This window comes from Rattus norvegicus, chromosome 6, assembly GCF_021556685.1.
Source record: "Rattus norvegicus strain SHRSP/BbbUtx chromosome 6, alternate assembly SHRSP_T2T, whole genome shotgun sequence".
Classification (NCBI taxonomy): Eukaryota; Metazoa; Chordata; class Mammalia; order Rodentia; family Muridae; genus Rattus; species Rattus norvegicus.
Window position 1 is genome coordinate 29,893,985 of NC_141539.1, and position 24,216 is coordinate 29,918,200.

Genomic DNA, 24,216 nt, shown 5'->3' on the forward strand with positions numbered 1-24,216 from the left:
GCAGGGGAGAATTTTCAGAGAGAAAGCGATAATAGATGATAAGGTAATGGATGATGTCATAGGTGATAGGACGGGTAAACAGGAATCATGGGGATGGATGTTTAAGTTGGAGGAAGAATGGAAGGTAGATCACAGAGGGAGGTGGGAAAAGCATAATTATTGGTAAGGATGCTCGGGAAAGCCATGCAGAAACCCATCATTTTATAAGTGCCTTATAACTGAGTCTGGAAAGATGGCTTAGTGCTCACTGTCCTATCATGAGGAGTTTGGATTCTAGGACCCAGTCACAAATGCCTGCAACTCCAACAGATCTGACATCTTCTGGCCTCTACTGGTGTGTGTGTGTGTGTGTGTGTGTGTGTGTGTGTGTATGTATGTATGTATATATGTGTAAGCATGAGTGCATGCATGCACATGGGTGCCACTGCCACTGCTCTTCGATGTCCACCAGACACTGATGGTAAGATCCACTGCTGAAGACACCACACAATTTAGTTACAAGACAGAGAAACGAAGTTGGTTCTGAGAAGTTGGTCCAGGTTTCTGACAGGAAGGTGCTGCACTTATAGCTTATATGAATGTAAAACAGGCCCAGTAGATTTAAGGAGACTTTGGAAAGGGGTACAGGATGAATCTAGAAGGGATAAGATAAATATGATCAAAATATACTGTGTGCGTGTGACCTCCTCAAAGAACTCAAGATATATTTATCCATAAAGTTTGATTTCTTGATATTTCTATAGGAAACAGGGAGGCATTACCACCTGTTCCTCTTGTCTGCAGTCCACCATGTGCACGTGACCTGCTGTTGTGTCCTTGCCAGGGAGTAGCACTTTTTCTCCTCCCTCAGTTCTCTGTGTCATCCTCTTGCTCACCAACCTCCGCACCAGTCCTGCTGCCCTCGGTCTCCAGAATCCCCTCGTCAAGGTGGTCTCTTCTTAGTGCTATCTTCCATTCTGCCTAAGAGCCCCTGAGTACCTCCAGTGCACGGGAGCTTACAGTTACTCTCCTTACTCTCTCGGCTATTTGAGCAGGAAGACTGATGTCAAACTCCAAATCTGTGATGGGTTTAAGGAGTCTATACTCCTAGGGGAAGCCAAAGCATTAAAAAAAAATAATTCTGAGAGTGCTTTATGCAAACGGGCCTTATATTTCTTTCATGCATGGCTGAGCATATTAAATCAGATCTGATTAATTCAGTAAACAGGAGTTCAAAATCAACCGGCCTTCCTCAATGAAAATACAATGTGAATCCCCCAGCTTCTATTAGCAGCTGTACTGATCTCTGAGAAGAGAAAACACACGCAGTGGGCTGCTTTTAGCCACTTGTGACATGTTTAATTGAGCTTTTAAAGAAGGGAAGAACTCAACACACCGGTCACACCTTCTCTCTTACGTGCTAACATTCTACCGAGCAGGGCGTACGAAACAAAATTCCATTTTTCTTCCTTCACCGAATCCTGGCATGCTCATCTTGAAAGGCAGTTTTCTAAGGCTTCTTAATACTCACTTGGCAAAAGCATTTCTCCTGTTAATCTCTTTTTGAGAAGAAGCAGAGGTTGTGCTGAAACTTCTCCTAAAACCTGGATGCGAGAGTGAAGGACAGAAAAGGAAAATATGTCACATGTTTTCAGCCTTTACAGGGAGTTATTTTTAATCACTTCTACAGTACACCATGACACCAAGAGGCTGGTTTGTTTGTTCTGTATGTTTTGTCTTTTCCTGAAGAAAACTGTTTTATAGCAATTCTTCTAAGATAAAAATTCTCCATCCTGTAGAGAAGTGCCTTAAACTCTGGAAGTAAACAACTCAAATCCATCAGGAAGTTCCTGAAACTGACCAGATACATTATGTCCCTCCCTCTCTGAGCATAAATTGGAAGAAGAGACAGAGACTAGACCCACTGCCTGAAAGCCAGTCTGACGGAAAGATATGCAGACCATCTGAGCTGCCTGAAAGAGACACCAAAAACCAAGTATACACAGGCCAGAACAAAGTTATCCTAAGAGGAAGTTATGTATACAGATGAGTAAATATAGAGGTGAAATAAAATATTACAGAAAAACTATTGTGGTGATGTCTACTTTACAGGGGTGCTAAAACAGAAATAAGACAGCTCAACTTCTAAAGATTCAAATTGTGTAGGAAGGGGGTAAGAATGATTGACCTTACACAGTGCAAAGTATGTACATTAAATGATCTATGATAATTGCTAAGTAGCATATTCACAGTTCAGCTTGTACACAGTAGGGAAGTAAACAGTGCAGAAAAGGTAGGAACACATGCAGAATAAAGTCAAGCAGGAAGCAAGAGCTGCGCGTGGCGGTGCACACAACAATCCCAGCACTGAGAGGCAGAATAAATGAGGAGACCCCTCTGAGTTCAAGGACTTCTAACTAGGAATTCTAAGTTGGTCAGGACTATGTAAAGATGTAGCACCCAACAACAAAAACAGAAACAAAACCAGAAAACAATCACCGTTCATGACTTATTTAGAAACCCACCATTTACCATACATAAAACCCAAAATGAATTATGGGCTATGGAGATAGCTCAGTAGTTAAGAGAGCTTGCTGTGCAATCATGAAGACCAGAGTTCAGATCCCAGCACCCACATAGCAAGCCAAGCATACAGGAAACTCCTGTAACTGCACTCTAAAGAATCTATCATCTTCTTCTGACCTCCGTGGCACACAGAGTCCCCCAATATATGTTCATATACTCTCGAAGAGACATGCATACAAATAAATATTTAAAATGGAATGGGGACTAAGTAAAACAGCATAAAGAACATTGCTAATACGTCAATATAGTGATAAATTAAAATGAACGGAGCTCTCAGAGTGAAAGGTAAAGACAACCAGATTTATTTTTTAAGCCGGGGTTTTTCTGGGTAGCCATGGCTATCCTGGTACTCGCTCTGTAGATCAGGCTGGCCTGGAACACAGAAATACAATGCTTCTGCCTCCTGAGTGCTGGGATTAAAGGCATGTGTCGCCTTGCCCAGCCAGATTTTTTTTTCTAAGTAAAACCCTAGTATGTTCTATGCAGGAAAGTACTCTAAAAGTATTACAGCAGAAAGTAAATCAACAGAAAAAAATTGTCAGAGAAATGCTTGACCGAGAGACGGCTGCTCTAAAGAAACAAGAATGATTATAAAAGCAGTACCAAGCAGAACTTTATAGTGCATCTTCACAGCCCCGGCACTCAGGAGACTAACAAAAAGAGCTGTGAGTTGAGGCCTAGCCTGGGCTACATGGCGATACTCTGTAGGGAGAGAAGAGTAAGGTCAGGGAAGGATAGGGAAGAGAGAGAACAGGAAAGGGGAAAGAGAAAGAAGGGCCATGACTTTAAATAACCAAATACTAAATGCTAAATAAATATCTAACAAAACATGTACAAAATCTGTATGAGGAAAGCTACAAAATCCTGACAGGCCAGCGAAGGTACACAGCAGGGGTCCTCTCATCCGCGTGTTCCCAGGGCTTTCCATGGATGCCTCAGATGGACAGTACCACAACCAATGTGACTCTCCCCAGAAGCACATTCTTATGGTAAACTCTCACCTTTTCACTTAAAAGGATACACTTGAGCCTTCTAATACTCGATTACTAGAGACATTACTCTTAGCATCTATTACTAAGTGAAATTACAGTTAGCTGAACACAAACAGGACATGGACAGTCAATCTGTGACCAGAGGATTATGGAGGACCAACAAGAAGGTAACAGGTACCGAGATATGCTGAACAAAAGGGCAACTCATGTCCCAGGCAGGACAGTGTGACATTTTATCATGCCTCTCAGAACAATATGACACTTAGGACATGAGTTGCTTATTTATGGAACTGTCCATTTAATGGAGTAATCAATCTCACAGAAAACAAAAGGGGGTTACATAAATAAGTGGAGAGAGAGAGAGAGTCCATGTTTATAGACAGAACAGTAGTAAGACCAGATCTTCCCAACCTCCTCAAAATCCTAGCATACCAGTATGTGGATTTTAACAAAAAGATCGTAGAGTCCATGTAAGAATGAAAGAAATTCAGAATAACCAACACAGTATCAGTGGAGATAAAACTGGAGGACACAGATACACACTCACACATGTAGATACACCTACACAGACACATGCATTCGTCCACAAGCACACAGATACACACCCAGACACACCCATGCACACACTCACACACCCAGACACACCCATGCACACACTCACACACCCATGCACACACTCACACACCCAGACACACCCATGCACACTCACACACCCAGACACACCTATGCACACACTCACACACCCAGACACACCCATGCACACACTCACACACCCAGACACACCCATGCACACACTCACACACCCAGACACACCCATGCACACTCACACACCCAGACACACCCATGCACACTCACACACCCAGACACACCCATGCACACACTCACACACCCAGACACACCCATGCACACACTCACACACCCAGACACACCCATGCACACTCACACACCCATGCACACTCACACACACACACCCATGCACACACTCACACACCCAGACACACCCATGCACACTCACACACACACCCATGCACACTCACACACACACCCATGCACACACTCACACACCCAGACACACCCATGCACACTCACACACCCAGACACACCCATGCACACACTCACACACCCAGACACACCCATGCACACTCACACACCCAGACACACCCATGCACACTCACACACACACACACAAACGCATGCACACACACACACACAAACGCATGCACACACTCACACACACACACACACCCATGCACACAGATACTCAGACACACACACACACACACAAACGCATGCACACACTCACACACCCAGACACACCCATGCACACTCACACACACACCCATGCACACACTCACACACCCAGACACACCCATGCACACACTCACACACACACTCACACACCCATGCACACTCACACACACACCCATGCACACACACACCCAGACACACCCATGCACACACACACCCAGACACACCCATGCACACACACACACACAAACGCATGCACACTCACACACACACCCAGGCACACACTCACACACCCAGACACACCCATGCACACTCACACACACACACACACAAACGCATGCACACACACACACACAAACGCATGCACACTCACACACCCAGACACACCCATGCACACACACACACAGACACACACACAGCAGGGGAAGGCGACACAGACTCCACGGAGGAGCCACCGTGACGATGGAGGTACCTGAGGAACACATCTGCCTCTAAGTCAGAATGGACACAGCAGCACACAGCATCAGGAAGGTTCTGTACCTCTAGAATGGGGACACACCATGACCATGGACTGACCACAACAAATATCCCAGTGGGTCATTATACTAATAACTTCCATAAACAGTTACCCACAAATGGAAAAGAAAGTCAGATCAGATCCTTACCACACACAGGATCCGTTGTGGGTAAACTGAGAAACATGAAACACAAAATCTAAATCAAGGAAGGAAGGAAGGAAGGAAGGAAAGAAGGAAGGAAGGAAGGAAGGAAGGAAGGAAGGAAGGAAGGAAGGAAAGAAGGAAGGAGGGAGGGAGGGAGGGAGGGAGGGAGGGAGGGAGGGATCCAGGAAGGAGCCTTAGGGTTTCTGTCCCTGGGGGGAAAATTCTTCAGATTAAAAAATGCAAGCCATAAGATGTTTTATTCTTTGAGCACATAAAAATTAAAAAGGTCTTCTCACCAAAAGATGTCAGAAAAGTGAAGGTCTGTCAGCAGCTTGCACAAATTAGTAACACATAAAACCAGGGAAAGGTGCAATATGGAAAGAAGCCTAACTTCCCAAGATAAGAAGCAGCAGGAGGTTTAAACAGGAAAGGGGCAATGCCCATGTCCCACAAACCCAACACTGAGAGGCCCAACTGCTTCCACATCAACTGATTAAACTCTGGAAAATGCAAGTTAAGGCCACAATGAAATGCTGTTTAAATCTAGCAGGGTAGCAACTATTTCCTTGCCCAACAAGAGGCTCCCAGGTTGGGAGGAAGGGGGCCTCGTTGGTGGCTGAGGGGAGCATGCAGCGCAAACACCTGGCAATCCCTGGGGAGAGCCCGGGTTTGGTAGCCATGCTTACCAACCCCAGGGCCACTTCTGCACATGTGCGACAGTGTAATAACAAAAACCAGGATGCAGCAAAAATAAGCAGCAGCTATGGAATCAGTCACGTATCCCATGGGGCGCTAAAAGAAGAAAGAGCGGATAAGGGAGACCAATGCTGCTCACCGATAACAGCCGCAAGACGTAGAAAAGATCAGAAAGCCAGAGGAATCATGAATACAAATCCTGGGCTCACAACCTTAGCATGGGATACACAGAGGGAGGCAGGGGAGAGGGAGGTGGGCACCCGTGTTTCTCCAACACAGCTGGGAGGCAGGAAACAGATCTGCTCCGGGCTTACTAGTACTATACAGACGCTTTGAAAGAAACCTACGGATACAGGTATTTAACAGTTAAAATACGTTTCAGTGAGTGAAAGAGAGGAAATACTTCAAACTGGATTTAAAAACCACAGTCTTACCAGGATAAGAATGATTCTGTTTATTTGAAGATATTTCTGAAAGCGTATCCAGGGAATCTGACAGCCTGAGAATAAAACAGAGCACACCACGTTAGGTGTAGCTGGCCTCCCGGGCCTGGTGGCCTCTTCTCACGTCAGCTGTGCTTGTTTTCCCACTCATTCATTCAACAAGCAGCTATTGGGCAGCCCCATGAGCCAGGAAAAGAGCTTGACTCTAGCATGGGAGACGGGCAATACGCAGATGGAGTGGGTCTCCACTACCAAGGACAGGTAGGCTGGGAAAGTCAGTTCGTTTGAAACCTGACTTCTCACATGTATTTGCTTGGTGGCTTCTGCAGAGCTGGGAATTGAACCCTGGACCTTGACACATGACAGACAAGTACCCTGCCACTACACTGTACCCACAGCCCTGTTGTTGTTGTTGTTGCTGCTGCTGCTGCTGCTGCTGCTGTTGTTACTGCTGCTGCTATTCAGTACTAGGAATTGGACCCATGATAACTTCTGACTTTGCTTTAAAATTTTATCCTCAAAGGTTAAAACTAAAAAGCATGGAGATTATTTTATACCAAGTTTAACAAATGTAAGATTAAAATTGTAAAACTATCACCAACAGTTATTAGAAAAAAGAGACTTCCTGAATTTGTGTACGTGTATAATTGTTTCAGTAACAAAATCTGTGCTTGACTCTGCCCACACTGCAAAGGTCACCTTCCCAGTGAGTATCTCCCCGTTTTTTTGATATTCAAATCATTATTTTTTAAAAAGTCAGTTCCTGAAAGCCTCATTTTTCTTCAGCCATTTACTGACCTAAATCTGCAAGACCTTCATCTGCAAACACTTCTCCCAACACACTTTGTCTCCATCAAAATTCCTGCAGTACTGCAGTGTGTCAGGCTGCACCTCACTGCTTTTATGGGCACACAACACGTGACAATTGAGGAGGGGTGGACGGACAGGGCCTAAGTCTGGTAGGCAGCAGGTCCTGGGGTGAAGAGGTGCTGGGCAGCTGAGAGGAACCTACTTCTAGAGGTGATGAGTTCATTAGAAATAATTCCAACAGAAAAACAAGAACGGGATGTTTCTGGGGACCAGTTAGGCAGTGGGTAAGTTTCCTCAGATGGTCTTTAAAGAATATTCGCAGATGCTATTAACCAAAACAATTTACTAAATGAAAATTGTATAATGACAGATAGATCGGGAAATCTATTCAAACAGAGGAAGTCACATGGGTGGATCCTGGGACAAGCACACATTCTAAAAATGCCAGGGGGGGCATAAAAAGCCAGCTATGACCCTGTGAAGCAGTAGGGGTCACAGAGTGACTAGTCACCAAGACAGTCTCCCCCAGCCCCTAGAGTAAAATCTTCCCGTCCTGAAGACCAGCAGGGCCTTTTAAGAGCTCCAAACTGGCTTGCATTAGAAATGCCTTAAAATCGGAGACCGTGTCTGTTTTGTTTGCTCATAGAATGCCTAGCGCAGCACAAAGTGCGAAAAGACACTTAATAGTATTTGATGATGATGAATGAGACAATCAGAAGATGACAGGAAGACAGCTGGATAGAGACTGGTTTATTTCAACAGAGCCCTGTTTCTTTTAAGGAGTGGGGGTTGCTTTCACTACCTTGGAGAAGACCAAACAGAAGGCAAGAGAAAGGGGGTGAGGCCATGTGTGCTCTGTACCACAGCAGTGAAAATACAAAACTACAGGGAAAAAAAAATGTGACCTCACAAATGAAGGCGGAGCAAAGGCTGCTGCGGTGTGAAGGGCACAGAACTGGCAACGGGGTCTGCTGGTACCCATTGTGCCTGAATATGCCAAGACGAACCCCAGTCCTTGTGATGGGGAGACAAATCAAACTTGTGTAAGGTAATGTGTCAACCGCCCGCCCGCCCGCCAGACACAGGTCCACAGAGACTCGCAGAAGCTCGGGAACTACTAAGGTTATGAGGCAAGGAGTTCACTTGTGACTCCAGAGAATGGGGATTCAAATCCCCACTGCGGCATCCGGTATCATTCACTGGACCTGGGGCAATCACAAGCCCTGCTGGATGAGATGCTTTAGGTCACAGACACAGGGACAAAGCTGAGGATCGTTCCCAGCAGTGGTTTGTGCTCGTGGCTAAACGCATGGGCCTAGGAAAGACGGGAAACTAACACAGCCAGGCCATGCTAGCTCTTCCGTTACCCAGCGATGCGACCTCTGCTTTTTCTATGGAGCACTAGATTCCCACCTGTGATGTGGGAATAAACATAGCAGCTCGTGGCTCCTTGGGTCTGCAGAGGACAATGGCGTGTACCACTTAGGTGCTCAGTATAGAGCCTACCGTTAAATGTTCAGTAAGGGTTGGTGATGCTTAGGGTTATTTTCCAACTCACCTGACCAGGTACTTATGAGGATCAAACAACACCTAGGGAAGACAACTTACGAGCTACAAAGTACTGTATGCTGAAGGCTTCATGGTTGTAAAGAATAATGCATCAAGTACACGGCAAATGAAGAGAATTAACACCTGAGGGATTTGTAAGAAAAAGAAAAAACTGGGGGCTGGGGATTTAGCTCAGTGGTAGAGCGCTTACCTAGGAAGCGCAAGGCCCTGGGTTTGGTCCCCAGCTCCGAAAAAAAGAACCAAAAAAAAAAAAAAAAAAAAAAAAAAGAAAAGAAAAGAAAAGAAAAAACTGAGGGAGAAATAAGATTTAAAAATAACAAAAACAAAAAAAACTTTGATTTGACCAGAAACCATCAGCGTCCAGTTAAATGGGAACCGGCAGGGACTCCCAGTCCACCACCACCATGCTTCTAGTCTCGTGAGTACGACTCCACCACATATGTTATATCTGGCCCAGAGATTATAATCCCCTTTTCTAGCCTCTGAAGAACAGACAGAACCAGTTTCTTCCAGCTCCACGTTCCGCCAGAATGTCACCAGGGCCCGTGTTTTGGATAAGCTTGCTTTCGAAACCCAGAGTGAGGTGACACGTGAATACATTGCCTTACCATGAAACACTCAGGAGGCTTGTTACATATAAATCCCTGAGACTTCGCTTCCCCCCGGAGAGCTACTGCCTATCTATTTTTGAAAACTAAGGAAATCAGAGGAAAAAGCCATTTTGGTTCCATTAGGTTTGTAGGAGAGTGAATGGGTGCCTGCTGGCAGGAAATTTAATGTAGTTAGGATGTGACTGAAGCAATCAGAGAGCATTTTTACTTTTGTTTGCATGACGGATTAAGCTGGCTCCTCGAACTGTTCTTAGCTGCAAACGCCACTTCTAATAGCCTACACACACTCGCAGGGTTTGCAAATGAGGAAGAAAGGAGGTTTTTAAAATTGCAAATCCTCAGCAAGGCAAATTTAGCTTCCCACGAGCCTTCCCTCTGAGGAAGGTGGCAGGTTAACCCGTTGAAGGAACACATGTGTGCTTATCTTCCCAATGAACTCAGGGTCCCCGTGTGTCACAGGGGGTTGGCAGAGCTTCTGTGAATAGATGCACATCCCGGTTTCTCCTCACCTCTGTACCCTGGATGGGGGCGCAAATATTCCATATCTCGGAGAGCAACTAAAATACTGCACACCTCCAACCGAACCGTCATTCTTCCCATGGGGCTTCTCCAGCTCTATGCCGTACCAATACCCTAGAACATGAATACTGCATTTTAAAGGCATCCGATCCGTACTTCATTCACAACCACTGTGTGGTAATACGGACCCAAAGACGGCTCCGTGTTTTCACAAATGACCGAGATGATGGGAGATCATCATGATCTCTAAGCTTTGAGATGATAAAATTATAAAATAAAACTTGAAAACCTGAAAGGCGGGAGAGACATTTTAGTGCCGTAATTGCAGAGCAGTGTATTAAGGGAGGAAAAATGAAACGCACAAACTCAGATTTGCAGGGAATTAGCCATTATGCAAGGGGAGAGCCACCAAAATACATCTTAAGGCTATAATGCAAAAGAAACCGTCCTTGGCTCTAACATAGCGTGCTTCCCCTGCGAAAGCGGCACAGAAAGCTACTGAGGCCCATGAGTCCTCAGGTGGACAGCTCTCGCCATCTCACCCCCTCAGAGGAGAACACTGCAAACAACTATTAAATAATTAAGCAAGGGCAGAGATAACACGGCAGACACGGTGACACCGCTCCGTCTTCTAAGTAAATGAAAGGACGTGGGTTTGCTAATAGGAGAACCTGTCTTAAAAGACAGTATCTATGGGGCTAGCTGTGAGAAAATCGAGTCCCTGGAGATATGAAAACAAGCAGCATGGCTGCACTCCAGGAGCATGAGAGTGGTGGACATATTCTAAAGCAGGGATTCCTGGGGTTTCCATGATCAGGTAAACAGGCCTCACAGTTCTCGAGCTTGTAGTCCAAGCATTTTCGGCACAGGAGTGACCTCTTTTGCTCTTTTGCCATCCATAGCAGATAAGGAATGGGTGTGTGACCATTTGCCTTCTGGCACAGTAGTTGTGAAAACAGCCTATCAGAGAGCTATGCTCTGTACTCACTAGTGTGATACGTAAGGGAGGCCCAAGGGAGGCTTGAATTCTAACGAGGATCAAACAGAGCACCAGCTTAAACGGAAAGTGGCATTAATCAAAGAAGAGAGAGCAGCTAGAGACATCTGCCCGGTTCTCATGCTTCTGTCTCGTACACGCAGCGGACATTCCTGGTGAACTGGCGGGGTCTCTGTCAAGTGAAGCAGCAGCCATGCTGAGCCACCAGCTCAGAGCAGAGGAACCTAAACCTATGAAGGTCCAGGGTCCTCTTCCAGATCATAGGCTCCCGGGTGTGCAGGTGCCCTCTCTGCACCAGCCAGCGGGAGCTGGGGCTTGAGGACCAGGACAGAATGGTGCTGCTGCTGCCTCCTGCTACTGCTGTGATGCAGGATTGTTACAGCTTTGGTCAGATGACACTGTGGCGGGCTAATCTGTTGGTTTGCAGATAGAGTAAGATGTCAACTGCTTTGTGGGTCCTGACAGACGTTAAGCTACAAACTTTTCCCTTTCAGCCTTGTAGATGACCTTTCCTAAATGCTGCGATGCCACCGTGTGTTAATATGGTGCACTGCTACTAAACCTCGACTTCAGCTCTGTATACAGCTGGCTTCTAATCTGTGCAAACACACAAGGAGATAATCTTTACCTCCATGTGTACGTATATAAAACTGTGTGGGTTTATGTGCACCGGGTGTGCAGATGTCTATGGAGGCCAGGAGGTATCGAATCCCCTGAATCTGCAGTAGCAGGCAGGTATGAGCCACCCGATGTAGCTTCCTGGGAACTGAACCCAGGTCCTCTGCAAGAGCAGTCAGTGCTCTTAACCACTGAGTCATCCCTCCAGCACCAATCTTTCCTTTAGGAAACACAGTACTAGGTCAACTGGGATGAATATTTAAGTTCGCAGACATGTATTTTTTTAGGTTCCAGGGCATGCAACAACTTTTATATCTTTGCTTTTCTCTCCAAGCCATCCTGATAAATAAAATAAAATAAAAAAACCCAAGATGGTCCATCTCCCTACTCGACTCCAGGATTGTCCTGGAGTGTGGGAGGGGTGACTATCCTGAAATACTTTCCAGGTATTTAGCACACTCTGCAGTCAGAATAAACTACATTAGTCAAAACTAATTTTGATATTAGACAAATGTTCAACACAGTTGGCAAGAGTCAGTCTAGTACAGACAGCTAGTCAGTTTGGAACAGACAGCTAGTCAGTCTAGTACAGACAGCTAGTCAGTCTGGTACAGACAGCTAGTCAGTTTGGAACAGACAGCTAGTCAGTCTAGTACAGGCAGCTAGTCAGTCTAGAACAGGCAGCTAGTCAGTCTGGTACAGACAGCTAGTCAGTCTGGTACAGACAGCTAGTCAGTCTAGAACAGGCAGCTAGTCAGTCTAGTACAGACAGCTAGTCAGTCTAGAACAGACAGCTAGTCAGTCTAGTACAGACAGCTAGTCAGTCTGGTACAGACAGCTAGTCAGTCTAGTACAGACAGCTAGTCAGTCTAGTACAGACAGCTAGTCAGTCTAGAACAGACAGCTAGTCAGTCTGGTACAGACAGCTAGTCAGTCTGGTACAGATAGCTAGTCAGTCTGGTACAGGCAGCTGTGTCACTTTCCATTCTCTGCCTTTGCCCCCAGCCACAAGAATGGGAAGGGAGGTGGTCCCTAGGACTAAGTCTCATCTGCTGTGTGAGTTTTAAACCTTTTGTACAAAATTCTTGTCAAACCAAGACTATTTGGGGACGTTACCTGGAGCAAAGTTTGTTGTCCCAAAGAACTTAATGGTCCCCACTCTCTGGCCTACCACCAGCACCCTTTCTCCAAGGCGGAGTGCTCCTTCACGGTGAGTGTTATTTGCTGCAGATGTTGTTGAAGATTTCAAACCTGTTCAAGTGGTGGGTAGGAGGTATGGGGAGGGAAGAGGAAGAAGAAAGAAAACAAAGGAAGGAAAAACTCAAAAGAGCACATTAGTTTTTAAAACTCACTCCACGTGCGCTAACTAGTCTGGTTAATTGGACATTTCACCACATAGTTGTCGAAGCTATGACCCTCACTCAGGAGGCCACGGCTCGCAAAGCTTGCAAACGAGAAGGTTCCCCGAGAAAAACCACCACCTGGGAACAGCACAAACCTTGCTCCTAGAAAAGAATCAGTTCCACTAAGACAGCCAGGTACACGCTCTGCTCCGACACGGAGTGGTCTGTGAAGACCAGAGCCGTGCAAGCTCAGCCTCCTGTCACTGGTTCGCTGTTGGTGCTACGGCACGAAAGCAGGAAGAGAGGACACGGGAAAAGCATGGAAACCAAGTGGTAGTTCCCTGTGGCCAGGGGGCCAATCCCTAGTCATGTGAAGCACAGAGCTGCTGTATTCACCCAGATTCCGGGTAAGACACACTCAGGAATGTAGTTCCTGGTCAAACTGCTGTAAGCAGAGTGGCCCAAACAGGACAATCGGAAATGGATGGTGTTCCCGAGCCTGACTGTCCTTAGCACAGATGCGGGAATTCACATTCAGATTGGAATGTCCCATCTCTCAACGCTTCAGAGTTTGAAGGGTTTCAGATTTCAGAGCTTCTGGCTAGAGATGGTCAAACAGTAGATTGTGCAAATATTCCAAAATCCCAAACTGCCCTAGTTCAAAACACTTCTGACCCCAATCGTGTCAGGTAAGGAATATCCAACTCATGGCGGGTCCTGATCACCCCAATTCAGAACTACCCCTAAAGTGCCCACTACCTAGTATCTGGCCTCTAAGAAATACTATCTCAAAAGCTGTTCAAATCCAGAAGGCGGGATACTGGGCCCTGTCCTATTGGTACTGAGTACCGACTGAACAGCTACCATCCGGGAAGGCCTTGAGAACTCTAGGTCAACTGTGGGAAGGGGGAGACTGAAAACACAGGAGCAGACTTGAGCCTGTGGAGGCAGAGGTGAAAACCACTGGACCACCGAGAGACCCAGACCTAGTTAGTCATTGCTCTGCAGCTCACAGTGTTTTCCATAAAACAGTGCAATGGTGGGTAAGGCCTGGCCTTAGAGCTAACCAGGACAGGCCCTAGCAACTCACAGGTGCTACCCAGACCTGGGGCCAGGACACCTCAGGCCTGCCCACTGCTCCTGCAGTTCAACCACGGGAGCCAGTGAGCCAGGCCTGGAGTGCAGGCCTCCCCCCCCACCTCTCCATGCTCCTGGTCCCCTCTTTCTGATTCCAGTCACTGTCCCTTCCACCCTTCTCTGGGCTCCGCCATTCAATCTCCCTCCAATTCAGAAAGCTTCTCTGTGCACTCTAGAAAAGTCTAAGGAAATGTGTCTGGGGCCCAAACACAGAATCTCCAACCTTGGTCCACAGCCACACACACCCCACCTCCCATCCATTCTTTGCCTTTCCCCAGGGAAGGTCTTTGATTTTTGTTGTTGTTTTTTTTTTTTTCATTCTGATTATCACCCACTATAATTTATGTCAACATAATCTTCAACTGAATAAAAAGGAAAAATAGTAAGTATATAGGCACACTGGAACTGCTTGTTCCGGGGAAAAGGGAGAAAGGAAGCCATTCTAAACTCATATTCTAAAATTGAGTAAATGTCAAAAGTCCAAATTCCAAACACAGGAGTAGTTAACATGCAATAGAGTAAGAACAGGGCAGCCTTGCCACCACCCTCTGTTCCTGAGGCCCCAGAAGAGAAACTGGCCAGGAGTGGGGAGGGGGGGGTACCGCTGCTCCAGGCCCAACTTCCAGGCTCCCCCTCGTTAGATCCCCACTTCTGGGTTTACTATATTAGGGTCACTGCTGAGGGTTTGCAGACAAGGTAAACAATGTCTGTCACCATCTAGGTAGACTTCAGCTGAAAGCCTGGGCGTGTGCTTTCACACCATCCCGTATCCTGAGGGGCAGTGGTCAGGGAAACCATGCAAGCCACAAGTCACTGTCCCCTGGGGGATGCCTGAGCTCTCCTGCAGGGCTTCAAACAACTTCAGTAAAAGCAGAGTGGAGATGCTTTCCTAAATAATGACAGGCAGGCCTGTAGAGGGCCTGTGGAGATGCAAAAACTATCAACTAAATAACAGTAAAAACCTCAGAGCCAGGAGTCCTGACTGCAGGCCGGGGAGCCAGGGACACCATGATGCTCAGTGTGACTGAAGCCCAGGGGCAAAAGTGGTAAAGGGCTCCTACATGGTGTCACCCAAAGAGCAAGACAGCTCAATCTGCCTGGGGTGAAGGGAGACAAGGGACAGGGAAAAGGGGAGCAGGGAAGGGTAAAGGGGGGAAGGACGGAAAGGGGCAACTAAAGGGAAGGGAAGGGGGTTCGGAGAAGGGTAAAGGGCTCCTTCTACACGTTAAAAAGAGCAAATCCACTTACAAACAAACCAAGATAAAAAACACCAAGAAAGCCTGGTTGAAAAAGCCATAGATACCAGCACTGGCTCTGGACGGGAGAGAGGGGCTTTTGCTCAAGGTCTTCTTGCCACTGCTGCTGCTTGTGCTCAGCTTCTTTGGGTGGCTCTGCTTGTGGTCCAGGGAGGACGTGGAGGAGGAGCTGCTGATGCACCCAGGTTGGGTAGCTGATGGGGAGCAGGAAAGAATCACAGTTTAAAGGGCGTTTTTAAAAAGCGAAAACAAACAGACAAAACAAAACAAAACAAAAAAAGAAAGAAAGAAAAAAGAAAAGGACTAATAAGATGTTTTCTGGGTAAATTCTTCTGAAACGCTTCATTTAGCATCCTCAATTGTGGATTATCTAGTGTCAAATTAAATGCCTGATTTCATCCAAATGCACGGCTGTTTATACACAAAATAGATCGCTGTTTATACAAGCAGAACATTTTAAGGATTCACAGTAACATATCTTATATAGGGGGTGTCACCCTACTAATTAATGCTATCTAATACACACACACACACACACACACACACACACACACACACACGTATATGCACTCACGCACACTACTAACACATCTTAAGGTGACTGCATTTTAATCTTGAATCACTCTGTAGTCAGCCTGCAGGTGAGCAAGACTGCACAGGCCCCTCCCTCCTGACACTGAAAGTCTGGCCACACCTTCTGTGCTGTGGACTCCCCACTAAGCCAGTAGTTCTTTACGCATCTGTATTTTTAAAGGTTTTTTCCAAGAGTAGTTTTACTATGATTTTCCCCTTCCCAGCTTTAACCCGAATCGTATAAGCCGGCTTGTGCTGTGTTATCTGAAATCCCACCCATGGGTGTGGCTTTAAGAACAGGAAGCAATGGTTACATTACCATCGTTTTTGGCTACAGTCTTCAGTTCTTCACTCCTAGGCAGTGACAGTGTGGACTCAGAAGCATTCTCTTTTTTGGATGTCATCAATCCTGGTGAGTAAACACACGAAGATGATTTCAGCAAAAGACGATGTTGGTTTGTTTTCAGATGAGGTCTCTCTATACAGCTCTGGCTGTCCTGGAATTCACTCTGCAGAGCAGGCTGGCCTCGAACTCAAAGAGATCCGCCTGTCTCTGCCCCCTGAGTGCTGGCATGAAAGGCGTGTGCCACCACTCATCCACTTGTGGAAACACGGTGAACGTGCTGTCACAGACAGGCAGAACAAGCACCTGAGTGTTTAAGGTGGTGAAAGGAGCTAGACACACTGCTCAGAGACACAGCGCCTGCCGAGCGTGCACCGGTCCTGCTTAGAATCCAGCACGGCAAAACGAGAAAAGAAGAGGATGTATTCTCAGGACATCTAACAACTCCACCTTCTGCCCTGCTACAGATCTCTAAAACATCCCAGTGTCGGTATCTACAGTTCATAGGCTTGCTCAGAACTTGTGTCACACAGTTAGGGAGTGGCAAACTTGTCACAGCTGAGATGTGACTGAGTAGGACTTCGAAACAACTTATATGACACTTTCCTACCATAACCAATCCCCACAACATCCTCATCTGGGGTTGAGGGCAGGGTGGGGGGGAGCTCGTGAATAATGGTTGTTTGATAAGACCTTCATATCAACTCAATCAGCTTGTTTAAAGAGAGCACCTGGGAGCTTCCCGACTTCTTGTGTGCTGTCATCGGTCACTCCCAGTCACCTCAAAAAGCATTTTGAGTGAAAAACTCTACATAAGACTCTGCTGCAAACAGAAACAAGACAGTTTGTGTGCGCCCTGAAGTGGACTTTGAATTTAGTGTGACCAAAGGCCTCTGTTATCTAAGCACCAATGAAGAGGGGACGTGGGAGAGTGGGGAGTGGGGCAGAAACTCTGCAAAGAGGAACCAGTGGCTCATCAGGATGCTCTCTGAGTAGGGGCTTGGTTGGGTCAAATTTCCTTCCCAAAGCAGGTGTTCTAGTAAGAGGAAGTGAGAGTGGGGATTCTAGAAAGTCAGAGGAAAATCTCACAAGAAGACATAGACTGTGGGCAGCCTGGCTGGAAGGAATCCTCCATGATTCAGGGGAGGCAAGCAGGACACACAGGGAGCAGACACCTCAGAGGCAGGCAGAGCCTGGCCAAGGGTGCAGCTCACCTGGACAGCACTTGCCTGAGTTCAATCCTAGATCTGCAGAAGAGGAGGCTGGGGGATGGAGAGGAAGGGGGGAAGGGGGGAAGGAGGGAAAGGGGGGAAGGGGGAAGGAGGGAAAGGGAGGAAGGAAGGGAGGGAGGGAGGAAGGGAGGAAGGGAGGAAGGGAGGAAGGGAGGGAGGAAGGGAGGAAGGGAGGAAGGGAGGAAGGGAGGAAGGGAGGAAGGAGGAGGGGCTGCAAAAAAGGAGTTAGGGGACAGATGGAAATGTTCTGTGGAGAGTGAGTCTTGTCCTGAATTTGAAGGGGAGGACAGGTCTGGACAAAATTCCAGCTATGTGACATTTCTTTAGCAGCCGCAGCTAGAGGGAGGAGGAGGAGGGAAGTTCAGATGTTGTGGAAGTCCCTCTGGTGGTCAAAGAGCACAGGAGACACCGAAGCAGCTGTGGAGGGAGAAAACCTGCCGAGTGTAGCTTTCAATTATTCTACTTTTCAGTTCTGCGGTTCCATTTGGCCCTGTCATCAAGATAACCGAACATGAGGTTTTAAAAATAGTATAAAGTTGCCAAGCAACCAGAGCTTCCAGGGACTAAGCCACTACCTAAAGACTATACATGGACTGACCCTGGACTCTGACCCCATAGGTAGCAATGAATATCCTAGTAAGAGCACCAGTGGAAGGGGAAGCCCTGGGTCCTGCTAAGACTGAACCCCCAGTGAACTAGTCTATGGGGGGAGGGCGGCAATGGGGGGAGGGTTGGGAAGGGAACACCCATAAGGAAGGGGTGGGGGGAGGGGGATGTTTGCCCGGAAACCGGGAAAGGGAATAACACTCGAAATGTATATAAGAAATACTCAAGTTAATAAAAAAAAAAAATTAAAAAAAAAAGTTAAAATCTAAAAAAAAAAAAAAAAATAGTATAAAGCTCTCTGTGCATGTGCCCAGCTTCCCTCAAATCAGCATTTCACAAAACTATACAACAGTATCCAAACAGGAAACACGCGCTACTCTCATCCACTGATGCGGCTCAAATCACCTTTCGTTTATCTGACGTGTGCGCACGTGTGTGCATGTGTGTGCATGTGCATTTGTGTGAGTGTGTGAGTGTGTGTGTGCATGTGTGTGCACGTGTGTGCATGTGTATTTGTGTGAGTGTGTGTGTGCATGTGTGTGCACATGTGTGCTTGTGCATTTGTGCGAGTGTGTGTGTGCATGTGTGTGCATGTGCATTTGTGTGAGTGTGTGTGAGTGTGTGTGAGTGTGCATGTGTGTGCACATGTGTGCTTGTGCATTTGTGTGAGTGTGTGTGAGTGTGCATGTGTGTGCATGTGCATTTGTGTGAGTGTGTGTGCATATGTGCGCACACACACACACGTGTATGCATTCATACACATAAACACAGAATGTGAGAGAGCCCGCCTTCACTTTCATGGAGAGCATGACTGTGATATGTTCTTTATTTGGGTTTGGGCTGGAATTTTTTGAGGGGAGGGGGTTCTCCTTAAGTAGCCCCAGGTATGGAGTATCTGGGAACAGATCTAACAAACAGGCCAAAAATACCCACAGAAAAAATTTACAATCATGTTAAGGTATTTTAAATTACCCAACCAAATGAAAGATTGCTCCAAGCACATAATTAAAGATGGCTGTAACAAAACACCTCTTTTCAAATTAGCACAAGGATTAAATGCAATGTCTGCTTAGATGTTAACAGACTTTCTTTAAAAGAAACTTTTGAGGACTTATTTTTAAGTATGTAAGAAACGTGTGACCTCTAGGGGCCCCAAATAAGGGAGACAATCTTTAAGAAGTTTGTGAGGCACTCCTGTCTGCTGGATATCACGTCGAGGTAGTTCTGAAGTCTAACCACAGAACAGAAGATCTACGCAAAGAAAGCAATCGGTGGACAACAGCCGGGCTGCACAGTTAGAAGACTACACATACCAAGTTAGAGGACAGAGAGGTTAAATGAGTTGGATTCCTGGGCAGGTTCCATATGGAGTGAGGAACAGTAAGGACAGCCTACAGCCGCCCAAAGGTGAGGAGAGACACAGAGGGGACAGTGGGCATGTGTGTGCAGCAGCCGGACAGGTAAACAGTAAAGCAGGACTAACAACTGGAGCAGAAAGAGGCCACTTTGAGCAACAGAGGGACGTCAAGGAAGAGACAAAGTCCCAGAGGTGAGTTGTTTCATGAAGACTCACTGGAAGCATAAAATCCAGTCCTGACCTGATCATGGGGCATTTGAAGCACAGAAAGTAGGGAAGGAAAGAAGCCATTGCCACAGACTTAAGTCATCATTCATAACTGAGGCTCAAACCACAGAGGCCTTGCTTATGTGAGGTTCAGCCTTTGTGGTGGACTAACGGAGTGAAGCAGTCCAAACACTTGAGCCTCACAAACACAGTTTAAAGCATGGTTTGGGAGCTGCTGACCTCCCCAGTGTGACTTACCGGAATTTACTTTGGATGTGACGTGGGCTACATCGACCTTCTGGGACCGGGCATGGAGGGTGGCTTTTGTGGAAGGAGTATGTGTGATGTTTTTTCTCCCATCTTTTACTTTAGTTATCTTTGAAAGTGGCGCAAAAATACCTGAGGGCAGAGACAGAACCATTAACTGGTGTGAAGCAAATGAACGCACTTTCAAATTCAAGGCTAGTAGAACTGTTGCTAGTACAGGCTCTGTTCAGTACCTACCGTGCATCTTGGGAAGAGACATGGCTCTTGCCCTCAGTGGGCGCACAGTCTAGTTGCCAAGACTAAATACGCTGTGATTTAGGAGCCACATAAGAGATACGTGATTACTGTGAAGTTCAGGGAAGGGAAATGTGTAAACGTTGCCATCTGCTGTTCTGAGGGACTGAGAATAATAGTTACTACACAGTAGGAGCCATGCTACCTCCTGTCTGCCTAGGGTCTGTGACCTCCCAACATTTCCCTTCTGTACTGCACACCTTCTAGGGGCAAATTCAAATGTTGCCCTTGTCTGCGTTTTCCCACCATAACTAATTATAACTCCTTACACACAGTACAGATTGTTATAAAACAATCTTCCCCAAAGGCCTAGCCCTCGATTCCTGACAAGCAGAAACGATGTAGCGTGAGTTGAGGAAAGGAGGTACACAGAGGCAGGGGACTGCCTATCTACAGCAGCTGGGAGCATAAAACCCTACTGAGAAAGTGTATGGAGGCAATAAAATATCCAGTTTGAGTAAGAACACACAGACATTGAAGAGAGTGAACACAGACTATGAATACCAAGGTTATCTCCCTTCCACACTTAAAAAGAAAATAAAGTCATAATACGTACATTACACTCTGAGTGTTTAAAACCTAATGAACACACATCATATTGAAACGTTCCTGTTAAAGCAGGAACACTCGCACCCTTACAAAAAGGAGCATTCTGTTCATAGCTGAGCAGTGCCAGCTACATCACTTTCCTGAAAACCTTTGGAATTCTTTTCTCATTTGGACTCTGAATGACCTTGCCTTGACTTTTCTGGTTTTTTAAAAACCTATTTGTAATTTTCTCTCATGTCACTGATGTGAGGTTGTTGATGATGACGATGACGATGACAACGATGAAGATGATGATGACAATTAAATGTGCCAGGTTTAAAGCAGTGCTTCTCTACCTTCCTAATGCTGCAACCGTTTAATACAATGCCTCATGCTGTAGTGACACCCATCCATAAAATTATCTTCATTGCTACTTATAGTCATTGCCATTTACATAGTTACTTCATAACTGTAATTTGCTACTGTTATGAATCATAATGTAAATATCTTTGGAGCTAGATGTTTGCCAATGGGTAGCAACCCACAGGTTGAGAACTGCTGGTTTAAAGAAAGAAATGTTCTATTCCGGATATATGAATTTCTAGACTTTCTTTTTTTTTTTTTTTTTTTTTTTTGGTTCTTTTTTTCGGAGCTGGGGACCGAACCCAGGGCCTTGCGCTTCCTAGGTAAGCGCTCTACCACTGAGCTAAATCCCCAGCCCCATTTCTAGACTTTCTTGAGCGTAGGAATCCCTACCTAATCCCCCTCATAGAATGAATTATTAAAAAAATGAATTTTGATGTAAGGGCACCCACATTTATAAAAGGAATGTTACAAAAGCTTAAATCACACATTGGACACACATAGTAGGAGACTTGAACAGTCCTCTCTCACCTATGGATAGACCATTGAAACAGAAACCAAACAGAAATAATGAAACTAACACGTTATGAATCAAATGGACCTAACAGATATCTATACAACATTTCATCCAAACACAAAAGAATGTACTTTTTTCTCAGCACCTCAGGGAACCTTCTCCAAAATTGACCATATACTTGGTCACAAAGTAATCCTTTAGAAGATTGAAATACCCCTTGTATCCTATCAGATCACTATGATTTAAGCTAACTTCAACAACAACACAAAACCTACAAATTCATGGGAACTGAATAACTGTCTCCTCAATGACCATTGGGTCAAAGAAAAAAAAATAAAGAAAAAGAGTTAAAGACTTTCTAGAATTCCATGAAAGCAAATTCACTACATACCCAAATTTACTGGACACAGTGAAAGCGGTGCTAATAGGAAAGTTTATAGCACTAAGTGCCTTCATTAAGAAATTAGAGAGACCTCATAATAGCAACTAAATAGTCCACCTGAACTCTCTAAAACAAAAAGAAGCAAACACTCCTCAGGGGATTAGACAGCAGGAAATAGTCAACTCAGGGCTGATGTTAATAAACTAGAAACAAAGAGAACAATATAAAAAAATCAACAAAACAAAGAGCTGGTTCTTTGAGAAAATCAACAAGATAGACAACCCTTAGCCAAACTAATGAAAGGGCAGAGAGACAACATCCAAACTGACAAAATCAGAAATGACAAGGGAAGCATAACAACAGACAGTGAGGATTTGCAATGAATCATTAGGTCTTACTTCAAAAGCCTATACTCCAGAAAACTGGAAAATCTAAATGAAATGGATGATTATCTAGACAGATTCCACTTACCAAAGTTAAATCAAGATCAGGTAAACAATCTAAACAATCCTATAACCCCTAAGGAAATAGAAGCAGTCATTAAAAGTCTCCCAACCAAAAAGCCCAGGGTGCAATGGTTTTACCAAAGAATTCTACCAGACTTTCAAAAAAGCTAATACAAATACTCTTCAAACTATCCCACAAAATAGAAACAGAATGACCCATTGGTAAACTCATTCTATGAAGCCATAGTCACACTGATACCTAACCCACACAATATTTAACAAAGAAAATTTCAGACCAATTTTCCTATGAACATTAATGAAAAAAATACTCGATAAAATATTTGTAAACCAAACCCAACAACACATTAAAGACATTATCCACCATGATCAAGTAGGCTTCATCCCAGGGATGCAGGGGTAGCTCAATATATGAAAATCTATAAACGTAATCCGCCATACAAACAAACTGAAAGAAAATACACGATAATCTCATTAGATGCTGAAAAGGACTTTTACAAAATCCAACACCCCTTCATGATAAAAGGTCTTGGAGAGAGCAGGGATACAAGGTGTATACATAAACACAGTAAAGGCAAAATACAGAAAGCCTACAACCAATGTCAAATTGGAGAGATACTTAAGTACTTCCACTAAAATCAGGGACAAGACAAGGCTGTCCACTCTCTCATCTCTTCAATATAATACTTGATGTTCTAGCTAGTGCAATAAGACAACTAAAGGAGATCAAGGGGAAACAAATCGGAAAAGAAGTCAAAGTATCACTATTTGCAGATGATATGATAGTGTGCTTAAGTAACCCCAAAAACTCTACCAGAGAACTCCTACAGGTAATGAATACCTTCAGTAAAGTGGCTGGATACAAAATTAACTCAAAAAGAAAAAGTATCCTTCCTTTATACTGGAAATAGCCCAGATGTCCTTCAGACCAAGAACGGATAAAGAAAATATGGTTCATTACACAATGAAATACTACTCAGCTACTAAAAACAAGGACATCATGAAATTTGCAGGCAAATGGATGGAACTAGAAAATATCCTGAGTGAGGTATTGTAGACCCCAAAGAAAATGCATAGTATGTACTCACTTATAAGTAGATATTAGCTCTAAAATACAGGATACCTACACTACAATCTACAGACCCAAAAAGGCTAAATAACAAGGAAGGTTCAAAGGAGGACGCTTGAATCTCACTCAGAGGGGAAGTAAAATAGTTATCAGAAGTGGATAGAGGGAGGAAACTGGATGGGAGAAAGGATGGAGAGGGGAATAGAGGGACGGTTGGGATCAGGTGTAGGGAGAGCCAGGGGGAAGGGTCAGGAGTATAAAAGGAACCAGGGGAAAGGGGGCAGCATCTCTGAAATGTGCCAGAGACCCAGGATGGGAGACGTTTCAAGGAGTCTATGAGAGTGACTCTAGCTGAGACTCCACAGAAGGGGGTTTGCAGCCTGAAGGGACTGTCTCCTATAGCCAGGCAGGACTCCAAGTAGAGGGATAATTCCATCAACCCACCCATAAAACCTTGACCCGCTTTGTACTGCCTAAAAGAAGTAGGGACAATGTGGAGCAGAGACAGAGGAATGGCCAATCAATGACTGGCCCAACTTGAGACCCAT

At 45.4% G+C, this 24,216-nt stretch overlaps 1 protein-coding gene across 17 annotated transcripts in view; it reads right to left on the reverse strand.

Moving 5' to 3' along the window:
* The window catches only part of Clip4 (CAP-GLY domain containing linker protein family, member 4), a 100,119-nt gene that overhangs the window by 17,433 nt on the left and 58,470 nt on the right, over positions 1–24,216 (reverse strand). For 6 of the 17 annotated variants that reach the window (NM_001428610.1, NM_001428605.1, NM_001428607.1 and 3 more), the window contains 7 exons: positions 20,043–20,183; positions 16,359–16,448; positions 15,514–15,660; positions 12,847–12,981; positions 10,106–10,229; positions 6,598–6,662; positions 1,511–1,583 (listed from right to left, as the gene is read on the reverse strand). In NM_001428610.1, the coding sequence (NP_001415539.1) occupies positions 1,511–1,583; positions 6,598–6,662; positions 10,106–10,229; positions 12,847–12,981; positions 15,514–15,660; positions 16,359–16,448; positions 20,043–20,183 (775 nt within the window). Of the gene's footprint in view, positions 1–1,313; positions 1,584–6,597; positions 6,663–10,105; positions 10,230–12,846; positions 12,982–13,228; positions 13,354–15,458; positions 15,661–16,358; positions 16,449–20,042; positions 20,184–24,216 lie in introns of those variants that run through there. The other 11 variants (NR_190425.1, NM_001428608.1, NM_001013942.2 and 8 more) reach the window with 4 other exon arrangements.